Source organism: Lasioglossum baleicum, chromosome 7 (assembly GCF_051020765.1).
Source record: "Lasioglossum baleicum chromosome 7, iyLasBale1, whole genome shotgun sequence".
Classification (NCBI taxonomy): domain Eukaryota; kingdom Metazoa; phylum Arthropoda; class Insecta; order Hymenoptera; family Halictidae; genus Lasioglossum; species Lasioglossum baleicum.
In genome coordinates, this window is record NC_134935.1 from 11,851,213 (window position 1) to 11,877,163 (window position 25,951).

Genomic DNA, 25,951 nt, shown 5'->3' on the forward strand with positions numbered 1-25,951 from the left:
ATAAACATGTTTCTCGACACAGATCAATCATTTTACAGTATGTAGAAATAGTCAATTGGTGAATTTTCACCCTGAGGAACGTACGAGGGTTAAACAATAAAGTCTGTAAAATTTTACTAGCTTCGAGTAAACTGCTGGGTTTAGGCAAACGTAGAATTCAAAAGAAAATTCCTTGGTTTGATGTGACTTGTACGAGGCTCGTTGACAGTCTTCCGGTAGGTGAAGCGATAAATTAAATATGATAGTTTCTGCAATTGAATTCCAGCCAGCCGGAACACTCACTTAGGCGCAAAATCTCGATATCGATCGCGGCTCGAGGTCATTGGATAAGAATCCCGTAGCTGGTATCACGAAGCGAAATGTCTGGATATATCACGTCTGCCGGAGCAACAATGAGTGACAGCTACTCCCACATGCTGTCATAGGCGTCATCTTCGCGATAATATACCGACTCGCTCCCTCTCTCGATTGCCTGCTCTCGTATCTGGTTAAAATCGTTACACGGTCAAATCTATAGGACCTTCCTGCACGGAGACGCATAACGAGGACGTGGAACGTCGACGAGGAGACCGGTCGAGACTTCCCGACCCGGCTAGCCGTTCGTCCGGCTCTCTTTCTTTCTCTCCTCTCTTTCTCTCGTCGCGACCACTGTTATTCACCTTGGAGATGCGGCGACGAACATTGAAATTCCGCGCGGCGCGGACATTTTCTGTCGAATGGAGATATCTGATTTAAACAGCTTCACTTCGGTCACGAGAATTCGCGATCTTTCTAGCGTAGCAACGACTTCTGTTTTTCAGCTAATTTTTATCGTCCCGGCAGTTCCCCTCATCGATCTCGCATACTCGGAAGACAAACAGACATGCCCTGAGCCTCGCGCAATCGCGATTCCATTTATCGTGTTAATCCCAACATTCAACGGTCTTAATTTCTTCGTGTTTTTGCGTTTAGCCATTCCCTACATGGAATCTTGTTCTTCCTCCAAGAAATTCGTTTTTGGATTCTTCAGGAACGAAGCGTATTTCGTTTCTCTAACAGTATCGACAGCAGCTCAGAAATGTCCTTTTAGCCCTTAAGTACTGTAACACAATTCTTATATACCAAATTCAATATAAATTCAATTCAATTATTCTTGCTCTATAGCCTTAAATGGCCTTAAATGTCTGACTGCTGCAACGTTTATCTGATATTACTAACTAAGCTTATTCTAAACAAAATTTAACAACAGCAAATGTATCGAAAAATTCTGTGACAATCAACTATTGTCAAAATCGAAACATGAATAGAAATTATGAGTGATTTCACAGACAATTTATAATACTTAAGCGTTAAATCATACTCCCGAGAGAAACTGTTACGTTACCGAAAGCAATTTCTCGGATGAAAATTGATTAAGAAATCTTAGCTTTCAGAAATGACGAAATACCGTCCGGTAATGCGTTAATAATTACGAAAAGGATCAGCATGGATCGTACGTTTCGGTGTGCGCGTCGTTGACCATTCGTGTTCGGCTGGCAAAATCGTTTACGGATCGGGCGCGAAAGACGAGGAGCCCAGGCGGGGAACAATTAGGCCCGTTCCCGAAACCGGGCGGGCCCGATTCAACATCGTCGATTCCTCGCACGGGTCCGCGCGCGGCGCTTTGCTCGCCGTTTTTTCCCCGGACCGGGCCAGGATCCGTGATTATCACACGGCCTACACCCGCGGAATAACCAAGCGCGAATAATTCCGGGCTGTGTCGATTTGTAGGACGCGCGCGTCACCGAATCATTTATGCCGCGAGCATTTTCGAGGAGTGGTACGTGTGCTCCGCCTTTAATCGAGATCGAAATCGGTCGGCCGCGCCGCGCTGGCTCGTCAATGATATTCCGTGGAAGCGCAACGGGACCGTATATAGTATACACACTCTTCAATATCAGTGTTAATCTTCTGTGTACAATTCCGCTATTTGTAGAAAATTGTGAATCATGTAGGTACTTCCTCTCCCAAAAATAAGTTGCATTATGTATGGAATGACCTAATGTTTTCACCTGAATATTGTAAAGTGGGCAACCAGTTAAGCAATCAATCGCCCAGGTCAGGACTAAAATTATACCCTAAACTTTTCATAAAATTACACTGCACCAAATGTATGAGCCTTTTACGCGGCCCCCAGCGAAATCGAAAGTGTTACGAACTAGCGAACGCGTTTTGTAATCATTGCCGTTCTTTTTCTTGTTACAGAGGCCACCCTCCTCGTCGCTCTCGTACCCCGGCGCAGGTGGTAACGATGATGCACGCAGTCCTGGCAGCGGGGGCACACCTGGACCCCTCAGCCAACAAGCACCCACCAGCCTGGACTCCTCGGATCCTGGTAAGTCCGACTTTTTATCATGCAAACTGGGAGAAAGTAGGCTTCACTGGTCCTCGTAAACTTCTACTGTTTCATTGAATTTGGCAGACGATACACACTAACTCTGTCCATAAAGTATTTCTTTACAGTCTGTCGTGCAAAAGTGTGATGATGTATCCATGAATATTAACGCATTATATGCAGGCTACTTTGGACGACTTCATTAGAAGAACTTTCCTTCCTCTTTTAGTTCCAAGCTACTTTCTCCTACAATTATTATAGTATGTAGTGTATATCAAGAGCAGATTCGTAGATCAAACTGCAATTCCGTCTGAAGTAATCGGGACCGGATAGACAATCGTCAGCCTCTTTTTCGCATAATTATCAACATGTTTTCAACAAGTTTTCGAAATAGACACATCGTATATTCCCCGCGAGACAATTTCATTTCGATTGAAACGAGAGGCGATGCTTTGTCATTCCTATATTACTCCATTTCCGAATTTCAATCTCCATTAATCTGTTGAAAATCATAGTTCAATGTCGCGTCTTCTATCTCGCTAGAATCGACCCCTAGTTATTAAACTGCAAATGCGAAAACATCGATTTTTATGGACCAATTCATGCAATCGGAAATCGAACAAAAATAGGCTTTTATCGCACGTCCGCTGTCTCGTTTATACTTTGCTCTTGCTCTTTGTTGAGCACCGAAAGCGACTGGTTTTGTTTTGTAAAAATGACAAGATTGATTTTATTTAAAATGTATTCCATCATTTCTCAAATTTAACATCCTCATTTTGTTTTGCTTTAAATAATTCGTATTCGGCGAACAAGCAAAATTGACAGTTCACGTTGCTTCCAAATGATAGATAGAAAACTTAAAAATCGTGACCTCACTTTTTTCTGCACAATTGCAGCAATAACAATGTTTTTAAAAAATTATTTACGCATTACCTAGTAAACTAACGCCTAAACAAATCTTAACCCGTTTGGTCCGATTTTTAATAATTTTATTAATTGAAGGTGTGGATGGATAAAGGTTTCAAGTAACAAATTGTTTGTTTTCAGTAAAAGAGTTTTTAGCGAGGTATCTTATCCTTTTTTGATAAATGAAGATAATAACACAAATCAATTACAAATATATATATTGTTATGGTTAATCTCTATTCATCAAAAAAGGATAACATACCTCGCTCAAAACTTTTACAGAAAACAAACAATTTGTCACTTGACACCATTATACATTGAATTCATCAACCATATGAATTCATCATTCATAAAAACTCTTTTTACAGAAAACAAACTTGACACCTTTATCCATCCACCCCTTCAATTTTTAAAAGGTGTATGAATAATTTCTACTGTATATATAAATTTCGTTGTCATTTTCATAAAGCGGCACATAGCAGCCAGTTTTAATGGTAGGTTCAGCGTTAATGGAAAGAACGATTTGTTCGCACGTCTGCAAACGGTTTGATCGCAACGAGTCGTGAGAAGTTTTCGAATCGATCCGTCGACACCGATCAATAGCGACCTAAGTGGGTCTCTGCGTGGAAAGAGGCAACGTTCATGGGCTAGGCGGGCTAATGACAATATCACGCGACGAGCAACGGGTTGAGGACAATCAAGACGCGACTCGTCGAGACCCCACGGAGCTTCTGCACGCCCTTCAAATTTTACGAACACCGACAAGCGCGTCAACACCATCAAACCCGCGGCAACGCCAGCGTCGGGGCTAATGAGCAACCCGTCGCCATTGGCGTAGCCAATGCTCCATTTTTTTCTATTCGTCACCCCAAACATTTCGTCAAAACATTGGCGCCGATCGGATGTAATCAGCGTCTCCCAACTGGACATTCAGTTCCGTTAATGACACCGGTACTTCGGCGAAGAAAGTTAAAACCGATGACGTACTTTGAAATTTTCCTAAATCATGTACTTAATCTTGAATTTGACCTTGCTGCACAAACTCGGCAAAGAAAATGCAAGTCGACGCGGAAGAGGAAGAGTATACCTGTGGTTGTCAGGAAGGACGCTCCCCGCATGTTACATAATTTCACTTTCGAGATACATATTGCCGTTTAAAGTCTTCATCACTAATGCTTTGATATAAGACATCGGTTAAATTTATTTTCATGACTTTTTTTCTGGTAAATACATAAATCCTATACCATAGAGCTCAATTAACGTATAAACTCAAATTTTTTGAAATTGTGACATGCGGCGTTTTTCCTTGTAACCACAGATATTGTAACTACGTTGTACAATTTCCTGGAAATTCACATCCTTGTAAAAACATTTAAAGAAACGAAGAGCAAACGAAATCGCAATTCCTTTGGCCCCAGTCAATTGGCTGGTGTCAGCAATCTTGTATTCGAGATTTTTAATACTTAAAATCGCGTGTTCTAATAAGTTCAATATTAATGAATCATATTTTATTTCTTTGGATACATATAATTAAAAATTGGCTAAAAATTTCGATTGACACATTCTCGTAATTTTTATAAAGTGCTCTTTTAGTGTTCCGGAATGCATAAAAATCGGCAATCCAGGTACAATGATGGATTGTCGACCGCTTCGAGAGAATGTTTTAAAAGTTCTTCGTTCAGTGGATGGAACCGTTGACGCGGTTACAGGAAATTTCCGTCGGCAGAATCGGATCGGGTGGCCGTCCAAGGGGGTAAGAGGTTTCGCGCGGAACAAGGGGAACGATTTCGCGGTGCAGAAATCGGCGGCGGTGTCGCGCCAATGGTTAGCGCGGTCGGGTTCAGTCAGTCACCGGAGGGTATACAAGTTCACGACACCATCCCATAAAGATTCATTAAGATCCGCCGTCTCTATATTCGCAGTGTCGTGGTAGCGTTATAGAGCCGCGTGGCATGCCAACTCTCGCCGGTCGGCTTGTGTGCAATAGTATATAGGTGTGCCTTCTTCTTCGGCTTGTCCTCTGACTTTTCTGCGTGCGCGTGTGCGTGCATGCAACAGAGAGTCAAAACGGTTGATCAATAACAATCAAAAGCGTGCGCTGACCTGGGGGGAGGCGAGGGGGGGTGGAGACGGAATGAATGGCTTCGGAAACGGTGCCGCGGAACGTTTAAGCCTGTCGTTGCCTGCGTGTTGCGTCTCGTCTGGTCAATGACGCTTCTCGCAGACTCCGATGAGGTATCGCAATGCTACTGTCAAAATCAACAATCCACTACCAAAAATTAGGGAAACAGGACATCGAAATCATTAATTGCAATTAATCCTCTGTAATACAATCGTTTGTCAAGACTCAACAAATCGAGACTCAAAATTGGAGTTGTTCTTTTGTGGAACGTGTTGATTGAATGTGAACAAATATACTTGGGATGTAGCACGGAAAACTGCATTTGACCTAGCAAAAATGATCTACATTATACACAGCGTTCTCATGGACTTGAAATTGAAGATACTAAATTATGGTGCACGCTGCTTGAACAAAATTCTGAAAAAGATTCCTTCAGCGATACGTCCATCAACGTTACGTTCGCGTTAACGATTTTGCAGAGGGAGACAGAGATAGGGAGCGAATTCCACACGTAATTACATGCATTGGAAAGAATCGTACATTTTCCCGAGGACAGCGCGATTTCATAAATCCGTCTTGCCGTGGGTGTCATCTACCCGTAACAGCTGTGACCGCATATTTGTCGTCGGATTTAAAATTCATCGCATGAGAAACGTCGCGTTCGTGACGAGATTTCGATCAGGCTCGCGAGCTGCCGCGGTCGTATTAATTAAAGTACGTTAAACAGTAACGCAACACCTCGGATCGGCCGTCGTCGCGTTTCATGCGATCAGCACGGAATCGGCAACCGTCGGCCTATCCGCGGGAGCATCTAGCACCGCGGCAAACTATCGCGATCGTTATCCCATTACAGCATCGGGCACAATGAAACGGTCGCGAGCGTAACATTGTTCTCTCTTCCCCGATCGCGTTCTCCGCTCGGCTCCGTTTCGATCCGCGCACCGCGTCGCGCCGGTTCGTGAGCAGATACCGATCTCGCGACGGGATCTGTCGCGGGCCGCGATTCGCGGACACTCTGCTGCCGCGAACCAAAGGAAAATCGACGCCGGATCCATCCACACGGATGCAATAGTGCACGCTTAAGTGTCCGCCACCATACACTCGAATCTAAAAAGATATATATTTTTATTTTATTGAACAATTACCGAAAAAATTTTTTAGTTTTACCAATAACTTTAAAGTTACATGATGCATTTCCAAACAGGAATTTTCGCGCGTGGAAAGTGCCCGGACAATGATCTCGCGCGATACACTGCCGATCCGCTGCTTTCTCTCTAGACCGAGCGGAAGCTGCTCGGTAACAAACGGAGAATTTTACTGCGCCGCGGAAAACGAGGGTTGACGAGACCCGATTCTCTCCAACTATTGACTCAGATTAGAGGGAACTGGTTAGAAAGTTGCTCCTGCTGACCAAATTTTCGCCGTAAAAGTAGCGCCGCCGTTTCTGAGATTCGAAAGCTTGATTCGTGTTACGGACATTTTTTCGATCGCGTGCTCGTCGTTTCACAGCCAGACACTGAACCATGTGAAGTTAATGTCAGCCCGATCATAATACATCTACAAATCCATGATTTTCAGAAAAATTCACTTTAAAATCGTGTTTCATCAATTTTACACTATCAGATCCAAATGAAAGGAAGATTTATCATTTAAAAGTTGATGCAAATAACCTATTAGTATACAGGGTGTCTCAGCTGGACGAGGCCACCTAAATATCTCCTCTATTTTTAATGACACAGAAAATATTTATGTTTATTATGTTATGTTTTCATAGCTTTTTCAAGGTCATCGTTATTTTTTTATCGGGAAAACTTAATTGATTATGCTTAAGTCATTAACAAGATGGAATAAAAAAAAGAAGTTTTCCCGATAAAAAATAACGATGATCTTGAAAAAACTATGAAAAAATGACCGGACAAAAAAATTGTTCTTCTATGATATTCCTCCTTCGATACCATTTAAATTATGCTAAATATTTTTTGTGCCATTAAAAATAATGAAGATATTGAGGTGGACTTCTTCAGCTGACAATGAGATACCCTGTATGTAAAAATAGCAATTCTTGAAAAAAAACTATATCTTGTTTTTTTTGCATAATGAGTGTTCCAAGTGGGCGTGGTTTCATGGCTCTCGATCTCGTGGGGGCCAAATAGTGCTCCACAGGGCAATCTACGTCTTGTTTGTAGGTTTCGCACAGAGTGCGTTTGAGACGCAAACGATTAGTCCCGTTTTCGTCGGCGTGCGATCAGTTTCAGGCTCGCCCACACGCTCGAGAGGATCGTCAACCCGCGTCGCGAGCGTTCTGGTCCCGGTTAGCCGACGCGTTGAGATAGCATCGGCCGTCTCATCGAAGTTGTCACCGTCGAACAAGGCATTTGCTCGGAGCCCTTCGAAGGCTTTTCTCCGTTGTTTCGGTCAATCTATCGGCCCTTTTCGTCGTTTCCCTCTCGTCCCGAGGGCTCGTTAACGTGCCGGCTTGTTTGCCGTCAGATATCATCTTTGACGTTGCCCGTGGAACCTCCGGGCCCTAATTTCTATCGTCGTGGAGACGCCGGGCTCTCTTCCCTTTCTCGTGTACCCCGATCGTTTTACTTGTTTCGCCGGAACTTTTCCACCAGGGAAAAATACAGCCTCGTCGGTAATGACGTGAACGAGCCCGTAGACGCTGATACGAGATAACGTCAAATTTATTCCTCTGTCCCATGGTTTTTGAGTTCCATCGCTTTACCATTCAAACTTAAAGAAACGCAGTGGTGCCAATACAGAGTCCCAAGGAACTCGTACAACTTCGAGACCCGGATTTGTAAAATAAGGTCCGTGTATCGACCTTGCAATGAGAATACTATTAATTTCACTGGAAATAGCGAGGACTTGTGATCAGGCTTCTCTATATTTAATTAAATCCACCGCGAACTCGAACATCCGGGTGTTTTACCGTTATCGTTATTCATGGAACCTGCGATCTTTTAATAGTTCTGATGCAGCTTTTTATATCTCGGTGTGACTAAAGTTAGCGGTATCGACGGAATAGCATTCATAAAACGTTGATCTATCTCGAAATCAACCGCGGAGCGGCTTCTATTTCCGTCTACTTGCCTTCTAGAGAAAACCTTGGTTACCGAGTGAGGTAATTCCTTGACTTTGCTACGAACATTCGACCGCGCGAGAGTGGATGACGATTATTCTCTATTAATATTGTTGAAGCCTGTGACGCGCTCGTGTTTGCGTATAATCCCCGGGCGTCGGGGCGGAATATCTTTCCGGGACAAGCTGCAAACGCGTGTTAGCGACACGTGGGAAGAGCTCACCACGGACATTAACATATCGTGTCGCAATCGCTCGCGGATAAACACGTATGTGTACCTTCTATCCCGTTGCGAGGCTAGAGGAGATCCTATCTCGGCTGATCGATCGCGATCCGACCTCGCTGAACAAAACGTTCCGCGTTAGGAAACGTGTAGCTGTTTTCCGTGAGAACTCGTCAATTTGCCGCGCGAAACCTCGAATCCATATACACGGCCTTATTCGTTTAGGATAGGTCCGCGTGCACCTGTCTTCTCGATTGTACCTGTAACTGCAGGAAACAGGACCAAAAATCGAGGTAGCCAATCAGCGATTCATAGTGTTGGTCTTGTTTTGCTTCTACGCAGCCACCGCAATCCCCACCATGACCTGCAGAACTTCCCAACGGCTCGTAGTTGCTAGTATGTCAGTAGTTGGACCGATTACCGTACTATGAATCAGAATCTTTCTGTGAGCCACAGAAAGAGTAGATTTTCTTGTAGAATTCGGGACGTTCGGCTTGCTCGTCGAAGTTCGATAGGTCCGGGTGAATCTGTTGCGAAGGAGGCTCGTTAGCTTAACAAGCCATCGATCTACGATCTAAGCCGGGGGAGCGGAGTTGGTTCTCCAATGCTGGAAACAGTCTCGGGGCCTCTATCGATCCGTTTATCTCCGTGGCGCGCGGCACCATCGGATCGGGACGAAAGGGGTCCTCTCTCCGCCTCCGATCGTTTTATCCCCGGTATCCTCGGGCTTTACAGAGTAGATCGACCCTCTCGATTCGGCGGGAACGAGTCCTGTCAACCGTGCCCCGTGTGTCCCTCTCTCTGCCTCGTAACAACCTTCCCCGGTCGGTCGCAGTTTTCGTGCTCCTCCGTCCTGGAGATCCTTAATCGACGGTTCGTCGAGCCTCGTCTTCGTCCACGGGTTCTGCCTCCCCCCTCTCTCTCTTACTCTCTTGTCCCTCCCGCCACGGTTCTTTCATCTCGGTCCAACGAGGAAAAAGTTCCCGGTGACCAGATATCCGCCGGTTTCTGACAACTATCTGCCCAGGGACCGTTGAAGAGGAGGAGAAAGAAATAAATGAAGAGAGGATCGAGGAAGCACGATACGACCGGGAGGGGTGGAGCGTGTTAAAGCGTGTACCGGGGACCAAAGATCACGGAGGATTCCTGGAAATCGGCGCACGTGCGAGAGGGAGGCAGAGAGACAGAGCGAGATAGAAGTAATGAGGCTGATTCTCTGTTTTCTGTGTTTTCAGCGAGCCCCGGTATCGGTCGGTTATCGGGCCGCGCCTTTTTTCTTTCTCTCTCTCTCTCTCACTCTCTCTCGGTCTCTCCTTTCTCCCTTCCACAGCCTCGCGTCTCCCCCGCGCGAGCCATAATGAGGCCTCCGCGTCGTGAACTCCTGCGACTTGTAACCCCTTTTTCTTACCCGTGTCCTGCGTAAAACCTCGCCGAACACGGCTCCCTTTATTCTTTCCACGGCCCGCTTTTCGGATCGGCTTCGATCCGCTCTCTCAGATCCTCCAGCAGGGCTGTATCGGCTCGATCTGGGTCCTGGCAGATGCAGAGTCTGGATCCTGCTGTCCCTCGAGCAGGCTTTGGAATTGTTTAAAACTGTAGTCTACAATTGGAACGTGTGCGTAGAACGTTCGTTCGATAAGGAGTTTCAGTAACCGACGAGTTTCTGCAACAGAGTCTCCCATTCGAAGGAAACGATTGCTATTTTAACGAATGTTATCGTCAAGTCAATAGGGGAGTTCGTGAGGTCTATGTTGTTAGAGGCCTCCGAAAGTTGTAATATTCGATGTAACAAATAGGTTGTTGAGCAACCGCAGATTTGTCAATGTCGCGGGGTTCTCTCTGGAGACTATCTTCAGTAATCGTGTCCGTCGAATCTTGGAGATACGGCACGCGGACGAATGGACGGTTTCTCTGTGGACGGGGCAGAAAAACCGGCATACGATAACGCCACGTGCTCGTGAATTGGTTCGTCGATCCGGTCGACGCAGCTCGTGAAGCTAACGAGATCCGAGCGAAAGTGCAAAGTGTCGGCCAAGGCACCACGACATTGAAGTTAATTGACACGTTAATGAATAATAAACTTGCGTCACTGGCGGGCTATCGATGGCTGCTCGCGGGACGGTTCGATAGCCGGACATGACAGCCGGTGGCACTCTCATTAATATTACTGTTTACTATGGCTTTAATCGCTGGTTTTTCTTCGCGTCGCCTCGTTCTGGCTGCCGGCTGTCAGGGTTCATTGATTTGAATAATTCGCGTTATCGCGCTTCCTCGCTCGTTTCTCGGTAACGTCGTCGGTCTCTCGGCCGCGCGTTGAAAAATCCTGCTTATCGAGCGCGAATCGGTAGCCACTGGGATTCTTCGGTAAGTGGATTCCAAGATTCCCGCGGTGGGAACTCGAGTGGTCAACGCTCTCTCTCTCCCTCGACGTCTCGAAACACGATTATCCTTCCTTTTTCATCTCCCCGGAGCGTGGACAAACGATTGGACAGAGTTATTCGACGCGGATGCATCGATTGACCATAGACGAGAACGATCTGCCAGTAAAACTGCACTTCATCTTCTCGGGTCTCATGTTCGTCTAGCGAATCGGAGCGTTGCGAGGTTTATGAAGCTCGAAATTGCGAAATTTCAAAACAATTATTAATTGAGAGTTCGTTGAACTGATTTTCCTTTAATTGCTCTGCACATTACATTTTATTAGCGGACAGCGAATCTTTCTACGGAATAAAAATGTAGATTATCTCTTGTAATCGTTCTTTGCGATATTTCTTTTGTGATGCGCTGGTAGAGTCACACAATGTGCAATGTACGTTTTCAAAACAGATAAAAAAGATTTTATACGGTAAATGTTCCTAACGAAAAATCGAGGTGACAACCGCAGTAATATTTTAACCGTGGTCGGAGTAATTTCCTCCCGTTCGCTATCACGATGTTGAAAAATGTGTTGTTTTGTGCTTCACACTTATTAAGACGTATTCGTGCAAATGGCAGTGTCCTATTGATCCGACGGAGGAACAGGAGATCCTGAAAAATTTGTAAGCAGTAGACATTAGTATTCTATAACCTAGGATTAATATTCTTATAACTAGACTGCGGATCTTTATGCAAAATAACAAATGTTTGCATGGATTGCAAGACGTAGGAGCCAAATAAAAATGTCATTCTCCTTTTAATTATCTTGTTAAGGTGAAACTAATACAATGGTGGCCTTAAATCTTTCCAATACCTCCACTGTTGTAAATTATATGTATTCATTTTAGTTATAAATGCATAAAATCCACAGTCTACTTATAACAATGGCCATAAGGTATTCTTTCATATTTTGCTACTTCAAATTTATGATCCGGGCCTAGCAACGAATGTCCCTTTAAACTTCGTTTGGCATAAGGCACGCACACGATCATGTTCTGTCTCATCGACACGGTCGTGTGGACTTTAGTAATAGGCTTTTGTCTATAGAATAAGTGTGTCTGCAAGAACATTAACAGCTTATGTCACAGTAACTATTTGTTTGCGACATTTGGCTCCTTTCAAACTTTTTCTCTTCTCGATGAGTAGGTGTTGACGCAAAACCAAACATTAACAACAATTTTCTTCGTCATAAACAATTTTGCGGCAAGTTTCTCTTACAATTGTCCATCGATCCAGACGTATAATTTCACCCCTAGAACGGATGACCATTACTTTCTATACACCGTGTACAAGGGTGAATCCACAGTGGAAAACCTGTGTGACGAATATTTCGAGGTCGGAGTCGACTGAATTTCTGCATCGAATAATTAGCAGAAATTCCTGGCGGAAGGGACGCGGCGTTAAAGGACAGGGGCCGAAACAAGTTCTAATCGTTATTACCGCGACGATAGAAGTTACTCTCGGACAGGTAGTTAGCAGTAAATCTGGTTGCGCGGAAAACGCGTGGATCCAGCGGATCCGGATTGCCGGCGCGGTGCGGCGCGGTTTCGATCGTGCGCGCGAGATAACGCTCGGCCGGCAATAAAAACGCAACGACGAATGAAAAAGTGACGGGCGGCGCGGCATGGCACGAGAGAGGATCGGCAGGTGAAACCGGCGATGGCGGCCGCCTGGCCGCTCGATAATGCGGCCATCGATACCCCGGCTAGATTTGGCAATCGCGCGTAATTGCACCGATATTTCACATAAGCGGCTTAATTGATTTTTCTCCGGCCGGTCAGGGCCCGCGTGGTGCTTTCTCTCTCGGATCGGCACGCGGGACGCCGGGCAACAGAGATCCGTATTTACGACTATTTTTAAATCAGCCGTCGGGATATACCCGACGTTTATTAGGATGCCAATGCGAACCGGCTCGGCTCGGCGCGGCGTAACGCGCGAAACGCGAGGTGCAGGTAAATATTCTGAAATTTGCTCTTGGCAAACAGCCGATAAATAATGCAGCGGCCGCGTATTTAGTTTTGTTAATTATTGAGGCGGTTATCTGCGCGAGAACCCCGGCGGATCGCGGCCGAGCAACGCGTGCGAGCTCACGATAGCGGCGAAAACGCCACGCGGATATCGGCCGCCGGCGCGGACAACACCGGATGCACGTTTTTTTTCCCTCTCCCCGAAATATCAACGCTCCGAGATCGCGTGAAAAATGATCGGCCGCCGGCAATGAATGACGACGTTATTGGATCCCGTTGCTCCACGCGATAGCGTTTCACGCTTTCGAGCCACCGAAAAGTTTCCTCGGTCGCCTTCGGTTTCGGGGGACTCTCTGTGTCACCACAAAATAAAATACACCGCTTGAAAAATAAGATTTAACCCTATGTGCCCAACGATTAGTTTTACTGCTGTAGGCTTACAAAAAATCCAACAAATTTTTGAATATAAAAAATTTTAATATATAAGCGTTGGAACGTTAAATGTTCGAAGCACTAATGGGAAAAAATGAAGATTGGAAAGAAAGTAATTCAAGAGTGAAATTTCGCTCCTCACGCGAACGACCCAGGTTGCCCACGAAAGGTTAAAGCAGATAAAATTCTCGGCAAAAACTATACTGGACGAATTAATTTTAACCACCGAAAATAAACGCGAAAAGTATCGATTTGCATAAAAGTTGCGGCGCGCGTGTATCCGACACGCGGAAATTAGTGGGGAACTGTCTGTGTGCGGTCTTTTACCTGTACGACGGTAATTTACATTCAAAATCGGTCGGACGTTTAACTATCTCCTTCCGGAGGGTTTCAAAGACTTTATACTTTGTATGAAGTACGAACCACATAATTTTCGTCTGGGGGCGCATGGGGGTTTCGTTTTGCTGAAATGTAACAGTGCATCCGCACGCGTTAGTTTGAAAAGAATGAAAAAGATCGAAATGAATCGTCGACAAGGGCTGGCAAGCATCAACGTCGCTGATACAGAGTCGTTTAGAACGAAATCGCGCAGAGGGAAAGGGGTGGATCGCATGCAGGAAATTTGCCTGTTTCAAAGTGCTCGATCATCACGCGAGACTTCGTTCGCCCGTTTTGACGAACCCGGGGAATAGCCACGAGAATCGGCGGAATCGAGACGGTATTTCTCGGAAATCTCACCGCGTCGGTGAAAGGATTTCTCTTTTCTCCGGCGACTCTTAACGGCGTCTGTAACTATGTTCCATGCATCGAGTTAATACAGTCAGGAAGAATAATATTTATTAACCCTCGGACGATCCTCACAGGGTGAAAATTTATCAACTTACTATTCTTACATACTGTAAAATAATTAATCTCTTTGTGTTTGTGTTGAGAGATGTTCTTCTTTAAAGTGTGAAGCTATAACTGGTTTTAAAGTGTAAATAAAAATAGGTAAAATATTATTCTAGACTTTTATATGCAACTATTTTTGAGGAACGTATGAGGGTTTATGAAAACGTTTGTGACATTAGAAGAAGAAAGAATTTCATATTTATTTTATGCCTATGTATGCACATCAACAAGAACAAAATAGAATTTTATGTTTGAAGATTTAAAGGAAATTAAGAACTATGTAAAATAACATTTTTCTACCTGAATAACAACAAATTGGGATAAAATAGAAATTAATTTTCTTCCTTAATATATTTAATAGGTTGCAAGTAATATAATAATACTTCTAAATTCGTCCAATATGTTTGTTCTTTGAAATTACACTTTCTCGCTTTTTTCATAAATGCATAAAATCCGCAGTCTATTAATAAAATCTTCATCACGAGCCTGTCTTGATATTTTAGCGTAAGGCATTTCATGAAATTGGATTTGACAGTTTGGACAAGTCCGTGATTTTTCGAATTGCTCGATCGCGTCGTTTATGAATATATTTATTGTTTCGAGGATCGAGTGGCAGATGGTAAAAATCGACTGGACCGGTTTCGTTTTGTTTCGCGATGACCACGAGGGGACGAGGACAGGCAGATGAAATGTCGAGCAAGGTCGCGGCCGTTTCGCGGAACGCCGTCCAATTTCGTCTCGCGATTTTTGTCCGCTTTGTTGCGGATCGTGCCTTCCGAGAAAGGAAGCCTCGTGTCCCTTGGCGCGTGTAGCGTTGATTAACACACAATGTGACAGCCACGGGGGAAAAAGAGCGGGGCGTCTCGAGGATCGCGGATCGCGCATGTGTTATCGATCCGTTGGGGAACATCCCCGACGACACTTGCACCTGTACGCTCCGCGACACCGTTGTCGGCCGCTTTGATCACGATCCGTGTCTGTCGCGATCGTTACGGTATCGTTGAGAGCGCTGTTGTCGTTAGAAAGTATAATGCCGGAGCAAAGCGATACAAATAATGAGAACCAGTTGTTTCTTTCATTGCCGCGAGAGAGATCAGACGCGGACGATTTCTAGCTTCCGTCTTTGAAAAATTATGTCTGCGAGCCACGGATCCCGATCTTTTTCAACACCTGTGGCTAGATGTTTTGCAACACCGTAGCTATCTGCTCGCATCTCTGTGACTCAACGATAGAAATTTAAGCCGGTGCTTCAGCGGCATTCTAGCGATCTTAACACGTTAAAATGGAAGTCTTGTCTCGTGAATTGCACTCGTACGGTGCGTAAAATAATATAGAAGGAATCAACGGCTATCTGCCACAGTCCAATTTCGTTATCCCTTCGGGAAAAAAATATTACAACAATTTCTTGATGAATCAGATATAATTTTGATATTCTCCCTGGCCACCTTCAAGTTGTATAAAACGAAGAATAAAACACTATTTCGAAATACCCCTCGGAGTGGGTACAAGCTACCATCATCCATAGCACTGAGAACTAAAATCCTCCGAGTTCAATGATTTTGAACGAAGCGGTTCAGGCAACGTTAAGAGCTATTAGCTCTTCAACTATCTTCGACTATCAGCTCGCATAGGTTCGTGAAGTAGAAGAAAGTTCTCATCGGAAAGAGTTCTACTCCGGTATCTCCGGTTCGAGCGACACGGTCATGCTTCACCAGTGGGATTAAGGATCGATCCCATTTTTCACCGGGACAAAGCGTTTTCTAATGACCGGATTAGTCTCTGCGGTGGCGATAGAGGTTCGATCACGCGATCCTCGAAAGCTACGTTGGCGTCCGCTCGCGTTCGCTCGCGCGAGCGTAGGCTCGGTCCGACCCGGCCCGATCTATCTCGATGATTTATTCCGTCGCGGTTGAGCACCTCTAACTGACAGCTGTTCCGAACACGTAAGATAACCTAAACTCCTCTCCGTTCTCTCTCTCCGGCTAGCTCGCGTGCGTATTGACGTAGTTTGTATTTTTTTAAGTCGTCATGCCGAAATGACCGGGCTCGGCCGCCGCGCCGCCGTCGCGGCCCAGCTCCCTTTGATTGTCTTCTCGGAAGCACCGAGATTCTTTCTTCCTGTCAGCCGGTTAGCAGATCGGTCACGAATTACTGTGAAACTACGGCCGGCCGTTCCACGAGTTCCCCGAAAGCATCGGGAATACGAGAAGAACGCCCGGAGAATTGGCAGCCGCTCGTGAATCGGTCCTACGATGAATGGAAAGATGCATAGACTTCGAACGATGCATAGTGGAAATCCTGCATCTTTCAGGGATTCATTGATTGGCGGCTTGAAACTTTCAAGAACTCCTTGGCGGAGCCAGATCCTGGAACATTCGAAATAGATTCTTGTAAATGAAACTTCGCCCTAGTTCCAGCCAGACAGATTTGGAGACTCGCTCTTCATGCTCGAAGAGATTAAGTCCATATCTACATATAGGCACATAGTACACACTACATACTCCTAAGAAAAAGGAGTTTCACTTCAAAAAGTTCGTGAATCGTCAATGGCATTTTCAATTTTCTTCCTAGTTCATGGTGTTAATCTTTCAAACAGCACTGGAAATCTTTTTGCGAATGGACAATGTTTCTTGCTGGTGCCGAGATGGGAATAAAAAAAATCATTCTACGCACATTTTGAGTAGTATTTGGAATTTAGTCAAGCGAGCGGAACACGTTCTTATTTGATGAAATATTGGGAACGGCGTTTCTTAAATGAAGTCGAACGACTCGTTGTGCGGGAGTCAGTATCTGGAAAATCTTATTAATACTCGATTACCGTTCCGCATCGCTCGGAGCTGCTTTTGAATTTGCAGCACAGCACAGTCCCACCGATAAATAGCATTCTCCCGGCTCAAAGGTTTAGTTTATGGAAAGAAATCGGCAGCGAGACGGTGCGGCGTTACTATCCGCCGACGAGGCATAATGCAAACAGTTAATTAACATCGATGTTCACAGAGAATCGAGCGTCTACGAGTATTTCCCTCGTATCCGGTGGAACAGACGGGTACAGAGGCCGAGAACCGATAGAGGGGACGGTGAATTTTCCGATTTCGACTCTAATTAGCGTCGAGTGGCGGCAAAGCGTAAGGCAGCCGGTACGAGACCGCCGCCGCGATTGCAATCACGCTCGAACGTTGCAATCGATTCCCTAATTACCATATAAAACTCGGTGCATGCGAGCGTTTCGTTTCGTTTCCTCGCGTCGTGCCCGAAGGAAAAAATATTGCATAACCCCGTCGGAGTACAACTCGAATGCTAATTATATTAATAGCGACCGCATCTGCGTCAGTGCGCTTGACTCATTAGCATTACGATAAAACAGACAAAACACATCCGTGCCCGATCGCCGGACAGAAACGATACCAAACGGTCTTGGCGTGGAAATAGACGGGAGGAAGCGCTCGTGCCAAATGTAAAATTTTCGCCCGTGCCGCCGGCCATTTTGTCCAGCACGTTTGCGCCGCTGAAATCGTTGGGCGCGCTTCAAATAATTAGGCAGATCGCTTGAATCGACGCGACGGTTCATTCATATATGATAAACCAGACAAAGAAATCGCAACTCGATTTGTAAGTTAATAAATTGAAAATTATTTTAACATTGGCACAGCGTTACGAAGTTAATCCAGAGAGCGAGACTTCGGATAGAAAACGAAACCGTAACTCTTTATCTCGATGCTAAAGTACAAGGCGATAAAGCACAGTTTGCGAAGTAGTTTAAATAAGAAAATCCAAGTCGCCCGATCAGATATATATAAAAATGCTAGCGAGAGGACGAAATAGCTCGACGCTTGTACGATAAATAATTCGCCAAGCATTCCGTCGAGCCGTTCCCTCGTTTCTCATTTTTTTTCTTTCCACCAAGCGTCCCGTATCAATATTTTTCTCCTGGCGCGAAACGCGGGCAACAATAGCGGCTGTTGCAACAGGGCGACGATAACACCGGCTGAACGGTGTCAACGATCTCCCCGTCTTGTTACACAAGACGGAACAATCCGGTCGCGACTTTGATTTAACGATTTCTTGCGGGTAACCTTCTTCTGCACGCATGTTCCCCGGCTAGGAATCGTCACGGATACTTAAGACGCCGCTCATAAATCGCCGGGCCGGTCCTCCAGGGACTCCTCGCGACACCTCGTCGAAACGTATTCTTATGGAGTTTATGCCCGCGGTGGCAGTAAAATCTTATCCAGCCGAGATACTGTCTCGCGAACTTCTCTGTTACTCGATAACCGGCCACCCTCACGCGAATATACGCCCATACTTTCCATTCGAAACTGACAATTTCGCGCTTTTTCTTTCCTGGTTGCTTCGTTAGCTGGACACGGAAGCTGGGAATTTCTAGTTTCATGAAATACGTTCATACGCTCCTCGGAAACAGACATTTTTATTTTGTACTACATTTTTTATGTCATCTACAAATACATCATTTGAATAAAAAAAGATTTATTCCTTAGAAATGATATTTTTCAAACATCTTGTTAGTATACTTCAAATTTTAGGTTTGCAAAGGACTGTCAATTATTTTAGTCTTTTTAGAATTATTAAAAGGAGACATACATTTTCCGCAGAAATAAATTTTAGCAATATTTAAATAAAAATATCTCCCAAAGTAATCATTTTTTGACATGCACGAGTTAATCCCTTTTTCATAGAGAATAAAAAACTGCATAAAAAATATACGGTTACATTTGAAAAAATCAAAGTTGACTAATAACACCAGTATAAGCATCTCTTGAAACGATTTAATCTCTGTCAAAACATTTCTGCGAATAATGATAATAACGTAGATCAAGGTAGTAATAACTGGTGAGACACCCTGTGTGTTGCAACCTAATAGAACGAACGGAACCAAAGAAATTATCTACATATTTGCTGTCGGCTCGTCACTGAACGTTCTGGAACGATGCGAGTCGTTCTCGCCGATGAACTCGGGTGATTCGGGCAAACCGCTTGTTCGTCATCGAAGGCTACGTGCTTAGGGCTCTAGCTCGATTTTCGAAGGAGTAACCGCAAACAGCATATCGTTCCGAGAGGGTCTGAGTCGGTGTAAGCTTTTCCGCAAGGATTCACCGGGCGGGTCGGTCGGTTGAGTGGCCCACCCCTTTTCCCGTGGTTCTTTCCGCGCGTCTCGCTCCGCTCCGGAACGCTCTACCCGACGCGGAAAGAGCCCCCCTATCTATGCTTCCATCTTCTCTGCATTCCTTGGGGTATTACTTGGACGAGCGTAGCACGATTTTCCTCGGGAAGCTTCTTCGCGAAGTCGACGGTTGTTCCCCGGGTTTCCCCGTCTTTCCACGGCTTTCCCAACGTCTCGCGGCTGACCCGGAGCAGGGGCCGGGGCGAACTCGTTCAAATCCCGATGCGGCCCCGGGAACAGCACAAACCCATTACGGATTCATCGTGCGCCATTAGCTAATTCTTCCCTGCTTCTAACGTCTTCCTTTCCGCGCTCCCTTTTACCGTTACCGTCCCGCTGCGGTTTCCCTCGCGTCTTACCCTCTGTTCTACTCGCACTCCTCTCTCTCTCCACCCACTCATCCTATTCGAGGCTCTCCCGGAGGAGCACTCCGTCAGCTCCTTGGACCCCTTTCAGCGAGTTCTCCTCCTCGGTTTTCACGCGGCTTGGGAAACGAGAGTAGTTCGACCGTTCCGGAAATGGCTTATTTTCGGAGGCGATCCGCGGTCCAGAATTGAAATTTAGCACTGGACCCTATCACCTCGGCGGACGTGCCGACGATCGTGGATCGTGCGAACGCATTGGTGGATTAGCTTCTGACAAAGCAACTTTGTAATTTAATTACAAGAGATCACTACACATTTTTATTTGCTACCAATGGAAGCTGTTATACAAGTTGTAGCATCATCAGGAAAGTATTTCCATTTCAGAATAATCATCCGCAAAGTTATCCCTCCACTGCATGATTTTTTTAATTGGGATGAAAAATTGAAAGTAGGTCAGTGTTTGTGTTTTATTTACGGGAAAAATATTTTAAAACATTAAAACAACATTTTATCAAATGAGATAAAATGTGTGGAATAGTAAGAAACACATTCTTAGTTTACTATATACCAGATTTGTTAACTATATCAGATATGATACACTATGCAGCCAAGAACTCTTAACGTTGTAGTAATTGTACGAAATACAATTTTTCGAGGTTCCCACACCCCTGTATATCCGAGGGTTAAATAACTTAATTATTAACTGAAATACTTCGATCCAGTGAAGAGAATTCAGGTTTTTAACTCGGAGAAGCATGGGAACACTGTGTCAGGTTCATAATCGGCCGCGGAAAATTGCCCACAGAGGACGAGGAGGTGGAGGAAGAGGGGGATGGGCTGGTAGGAGGCATCGGCTCGTAAAGATGCGCGGCATGGCTCGAGCAAACCCGACTCGTCTCGAGACGCACGCTTTAGCATTCCCGGAACGACCGAGGACGTGCCAGATTTTCTATCGTGTGTACGGCCATCGAACAAAATTGCTTCGCCGGAGAAAAGATCGAGGCCGCGCGGGGATGGCAAGAAGAAACAGGAAAACGGGGACGTCGGTGGTGCCGGGGCAGCGAACAGGGGGTTGGAGACGCGCACCCCCGCGCTTGCTCGCTCGCTCACGATGGAACGAAAATGCAGTCACCCGGAATAAACGAGGAGGAGACCCGAAGTTGTTGGTCGAAGTTCAGTCGGAGGGGTTGGGAATGAGTTTGCGTCGCGGCGGTGATGAAACTTTGCCGTGATGAGAAAGAGGGGTTGTCACGCCGTTCGCCTCTAAACCCACCCCAACCACGGTTCCGCCATTCCGCTTCCGCGAGTCGTTTCTGCCCTTAAACGAACGACAGCTCCTCGCGATTTTTAGCCGAGCAACGATGAACACCATCAAGATGCGTGGATCATGGATCTTCGCGGATCCCAAACTGAAAAATCGGGTAAGGAGTTGCTAGCTAACTGGAAAAGAATTTTCATGATCAGATTGCGGATTTTTATGCAACGTAAAAATTGTCCAAGGCAATTGTACGAAAAACGTATGTATTGTGAAAATAATGGAAGAATATCCTTAAAATCTTCTAATGCTTGTCCAGTCTCGCATTCGACCCGTAATTACAGAGCATGAAGTTCTAGCTTCAGGATGAGACAGAGGGTCTAAACTTCGGAGGTTGGCATAATCCTTTATAATGATGTCCGCGAGCAACTGGATCCAAAGTCGGATTTACACATAGAATTCTGATTACATTGGCTGGTCAAGTATCTTGAGCTGAGCCTATCTTTTGATGATCGAAATCACAGCTGAGGGATGATGATCCTTCGCAATGACGTTTTGACAATCAACCAGATCCAAAAATTAGTCTCGCACATGGAACTACCTTGAAGGTATCCTATCTTTCGCTGACCCGAATCGCAGTTTGGGGATGAAATGGAGTGTCTAAGCATCTCGGAGTCAATAATGGCGGTTTACGGTTATGTTTATCCAAGCAACTGAACCCAGTGCTTCCGCACGGGAGAGATTTCAGTGTCATTAGCAGGAGAGGAATAATTGCTTGCACTTCGAAGATTGTAGCGAAGCATGATCGCAGCATTCCGGTCCCGGCGACCAGGTGATCCCCAGCAAAGTTCCCGGAGAGGATCGCCAGCGACTCTGAGGGCTTTACGGCGGACCACACATCACGGCCGGAGGATAAAGGAACGGACGCATCGCGGCGCGGATATAAAGACGAGTATGACATATTTTTGCGGGCTCAGGCGCGAGCACGGTCTCGGGCGCGAGTACGCGTCTACGAGCGTCTAAATATAGAGTGTGACTCACGGAGCAGCGAGGCTTCGGGAGGAGAGAAGAGGAAAGTAGCCGTGCAAAAATACAGAGAGCAGAGTGTCGTCCTCTTCGCAGCGTCATAAGGAACTCGTACGCGTAACCTCGGCGCGTCCTCCCTTGCGTTCCCGCCTCCACCTTCCAGCGAACACTTTCTGCTCATGTGTGTAACCTTTTCGCCTCGACCTGTTCCACTGTGTACAATCTGGTTTATGAATATCTCGCCCGAATCGGCATGATTTCGAATAACAGATAATCGACTGCGCGTCCCATAAACATTTTTACATCTCGTACAGCACGCCTGTAATTGCATCATTTTATTACCGAATGCAGGATGGGGTGCATTTGTCAGCGGTGTTCGATAAAATAGCCAGCTTTAAGACTCTGCATACGGATCTTATGTTACGTTTCACTTGTCTGTTATTCGTGTTTTTATTGGATTTTGTTGGTGTATTGTCTCTTTCCTCGAGTAAGTTTCCGATTTTATTTTTTGTCTACAAGATGTGTTGACTTCAAGGATGTATGCATATGTAATACATATGTTCCCCGAAATTTCTGGTTCGAAGGGGTGAAAATCGCTTTAACCAAGTCTCATCGAACAAGACTTGCACTTGAACGTAACATAAGTTCAACTTCTTGAAAATACTAGTACATGTATCCTGGCGAGTGTTCAATACCGGAGTATTTTTTGAAAACATTGTATCCTATATTTTCGACTTGCTTCTTAGGGTGGATTTATAGTGGAGCTGCGAGCATCGATGATAGCGGCGCGGTGAAAAGAAACCAACATTCGTGACAACATTTCGACACATACTAAAGAAAAAGTACATATGTATTTTCATTGTTTTTCTTTTTTTTTCACCGCACAGCTCATCTCGCTGCTCCACTATAAATCCACACTAAGTGTGCAAGCAGTTGGATCTGTGCAAGCACTCTGTATCTCGTTACGACATATAACATTTGAATTATGTACTTAACAAAGGATCAGTACACAATTTTTCCCACTACTTCTTTCTGAGGAAAATAATTTTGGACAGTAGCGTAATCGGTTAGGGCCGGAGTCAAGGTGTAAAATGCACTTTTGAGGGTCTCGTGAAAGATACTCCTCAAGGGTATGATCAGGATCCCGAAATTCGTAACCCAATTCGCGGAAGAGTCCCTGATTCCACTTCTCGATCTCGGGACGAGAGTCTCGAGCCGGCGAAACGAGATCCACCGATACCCTGGCGGGTGTATCGTATGGCAATCGTGTATCGTTGGAGGGTAGAAGACGGGTCCATCGGCGCTCTCTCGGGCTTCGACACTCGAAACGGCGCTCGCGAGGATCGGAGCGGGTACCGGAGCGGGTACCCCGTGGCGTGGAACGGCTCGAAACCGCAGAACGATTCGATTCTCCGAATAAAAACGCGACGCGGATGAATAAGGTGGGAAATAAAGCAAAACCGACGTTGGTAAACGGCGGGTCGGGGGGAGGGAGAGATTCTTTTTTCCCGCTGGCTGCGCCGGGAACAGACTTCATTCTTGGTTTACAAGCGTGCGGTCTACAAAGAGGTTGCCACGTTGTTAAAATAACCGCAAGAGCTCGCCGCTCACGGGCGTGTGCTCGCATGAGGAGCCATGTATGTGTGCGTGCGTGCGTGCGTGATTCCGCTCGGGCCAGTACGCGCAAATAGACGCCCGCGTCTGCGAACACGCGCGTGTACGCGCGCTCGAGCACGCGTGCTAAGAGAGACGCCTCCGTGATGGGACTCTTTCTCCGCAGAATCTTCCTCTTGCATTACTTGGCTTTTCCGAAATACAATAGTGGTTACGGGTAAAATTGCAATGCTCAGGATCTGGAAGTGAAATTCTTGCGTTAGTGGATGAGGTTTCTCTTCGCGGAAACACACCTCGGCGAAGTAAGAGAATATATTCAGTCCGTTGAACAGCAATGGCCGAGGTTCGACTCGTTCACAAGATGCCGCGAGCAGAAAAAATAGACGTGCAATAAAGAAAATGTCAAATTCGCTAATGTCCGCCTTGCGTTTTCAAATCTGTTACCAGTGAATTGTCGAGATTCTTCCGATTAAAATGAATGAATAGAATTAGTCCGATTTACGTCGTGTTTCGACTCATTTGAATCAGAAAAATTTCGTCAGTCCACTGATACGACATTTGAGAAGGTAAGATAAAAGTTATTGATTTTGGAATTCTTTTTATTGCAGATTCACAAATTAAAATATTACAAGGTCTCACGATTGCAGCGAGATTGCTTGAAAATATTCCGGTCATCTTTGTCGGGTGAAAACAAAGGACTAACGGCTAATTCAAAATACGCGTGAAATCTCGATCGATCTCTCGATAATCTGGAGATAATTGTGTTGTTCTCGTATCAAGATTGGTTTTCTCGCTTCTCATCGCGAGTGCAATATTGTGCAACAAGAATCGAGTCGATCGCAAATTCTGTAAAATGAAAGAATTTCAGCGTCTGGTTGAACGGCAACCGGAGAAATGTAATTTACGTTCAGCTTGCGGCTCGTTCATGGTAACAGAAATGTAATTGTGACTTTTTTTTTTGAACGCGTCGGGTACACGATAATGCACCGAATTCCGATACGGTGGACGTTAATAGATAAGACTGCGGTCATTTCCCCGAGAGACGCGCTTAACGCGGGACCGCGAAAACAAATTGCTCGGATTTCGAAATACGGAAGGCGGAAAGATAACCCAAAGACAAAGTTCACCTCCTCCCACGATAACTCTCGGCATCGACCCAAGATAAGTCGAATTCTCGAGCCGCGGAGGCGAGAGAATCATTCAAGAAAAAATTCCAATAACGTAGAAAAACACTTTGCACGTAATAGGTTCGTTGGTTAACGTTCGAAACCTGTCCTTTCGCCTTATTAACTATCAATTTATGAAAGAATTAAGGATGACAGAAATAACACGGAATAAACGTTATCGCGAGATAAAACATTCAATTACTCGAAAAACCGAGCGTGTTCGGACGCGACTCAAGGCGTCATCGAGTATCTACGGATATGTTAAGGATGCTTTATTGCTGTAAACAAATGTAGCCTCTATCGCGCGATAAAGTCGCCGGAGTAAAAATACTAGAGCGTTTCAGTTCGATCTACATACAATCGAGTGTATACGTAGAGAGTGTCTCTTCGTGGGTAGCAAAAAGAGTAACGATAAACTGAACACACTGCTAAATTTCTTGGGATTCTATTATCTTTTCCACGCACTTGAATCATAATTAAACCGCCGATTTCGTTTATTTATAGTCTTCACGAGGGTCTAGAACTCGCTGTAGTGAGATCCAATATTTAACACTTTCTAAAAATCAATCACACATACATACCTCCGCAGTGTAGTCACCATAAAATTGTTAGTAGCCTTATTTTGTACGAAATAAATTACTTAAAAATATAAGAGTAGTTCAGCCTATACCTCACTCGCAATGTATAATGATAACAACGCTTAAGATGGCCGACTACTGGAACAATTACAGTGGTACCTCGGTATACGTCTGCTTTGGAGTACGTCCAATTCGGAATACGTCCTGTTTGAACAAATTTTGTTCGGTATACGACATAAATTTTTTGTGTAGATTTTACGTCATTTCAAAATAATTATCTCAGAGGAAAAATTAAATTAACAATCAATTATATTCGGTGTTGATGTATTATTAACTGACTGATCATACAAGTAAGCATAGTCAAACCAGCCGAG

The 25,951-nt window shown here is 45.1% G+C and overlaps 1 protein-coding gene across 9 annotated transcripts in view; it reads left to right on the top strand.

Moving 5' to 3' along the window:
* Hth (Meis homeobox homothorax) overlaps positions 1 to 25,951 on the top strand; it is a 518,842-nt gene that overhangs the window by 145,247 nt on the left and 347,644 nt on the right. For all 9 annotated transcript variants that reach the window (XM_076427479.1, XM_076427474.1, XM_076427471.1 and 6 more), the window contains exon 7: positions 2,224 to 2,353. In XM_076427479.1, the coding sequence (XP_076283594.1) occupies positions 2,224 to 2,353 (130 nt within the window). The remainder of the gene's footprint in view (positions 1 to 2,223; positions 2,354 to 25,951) is intronic.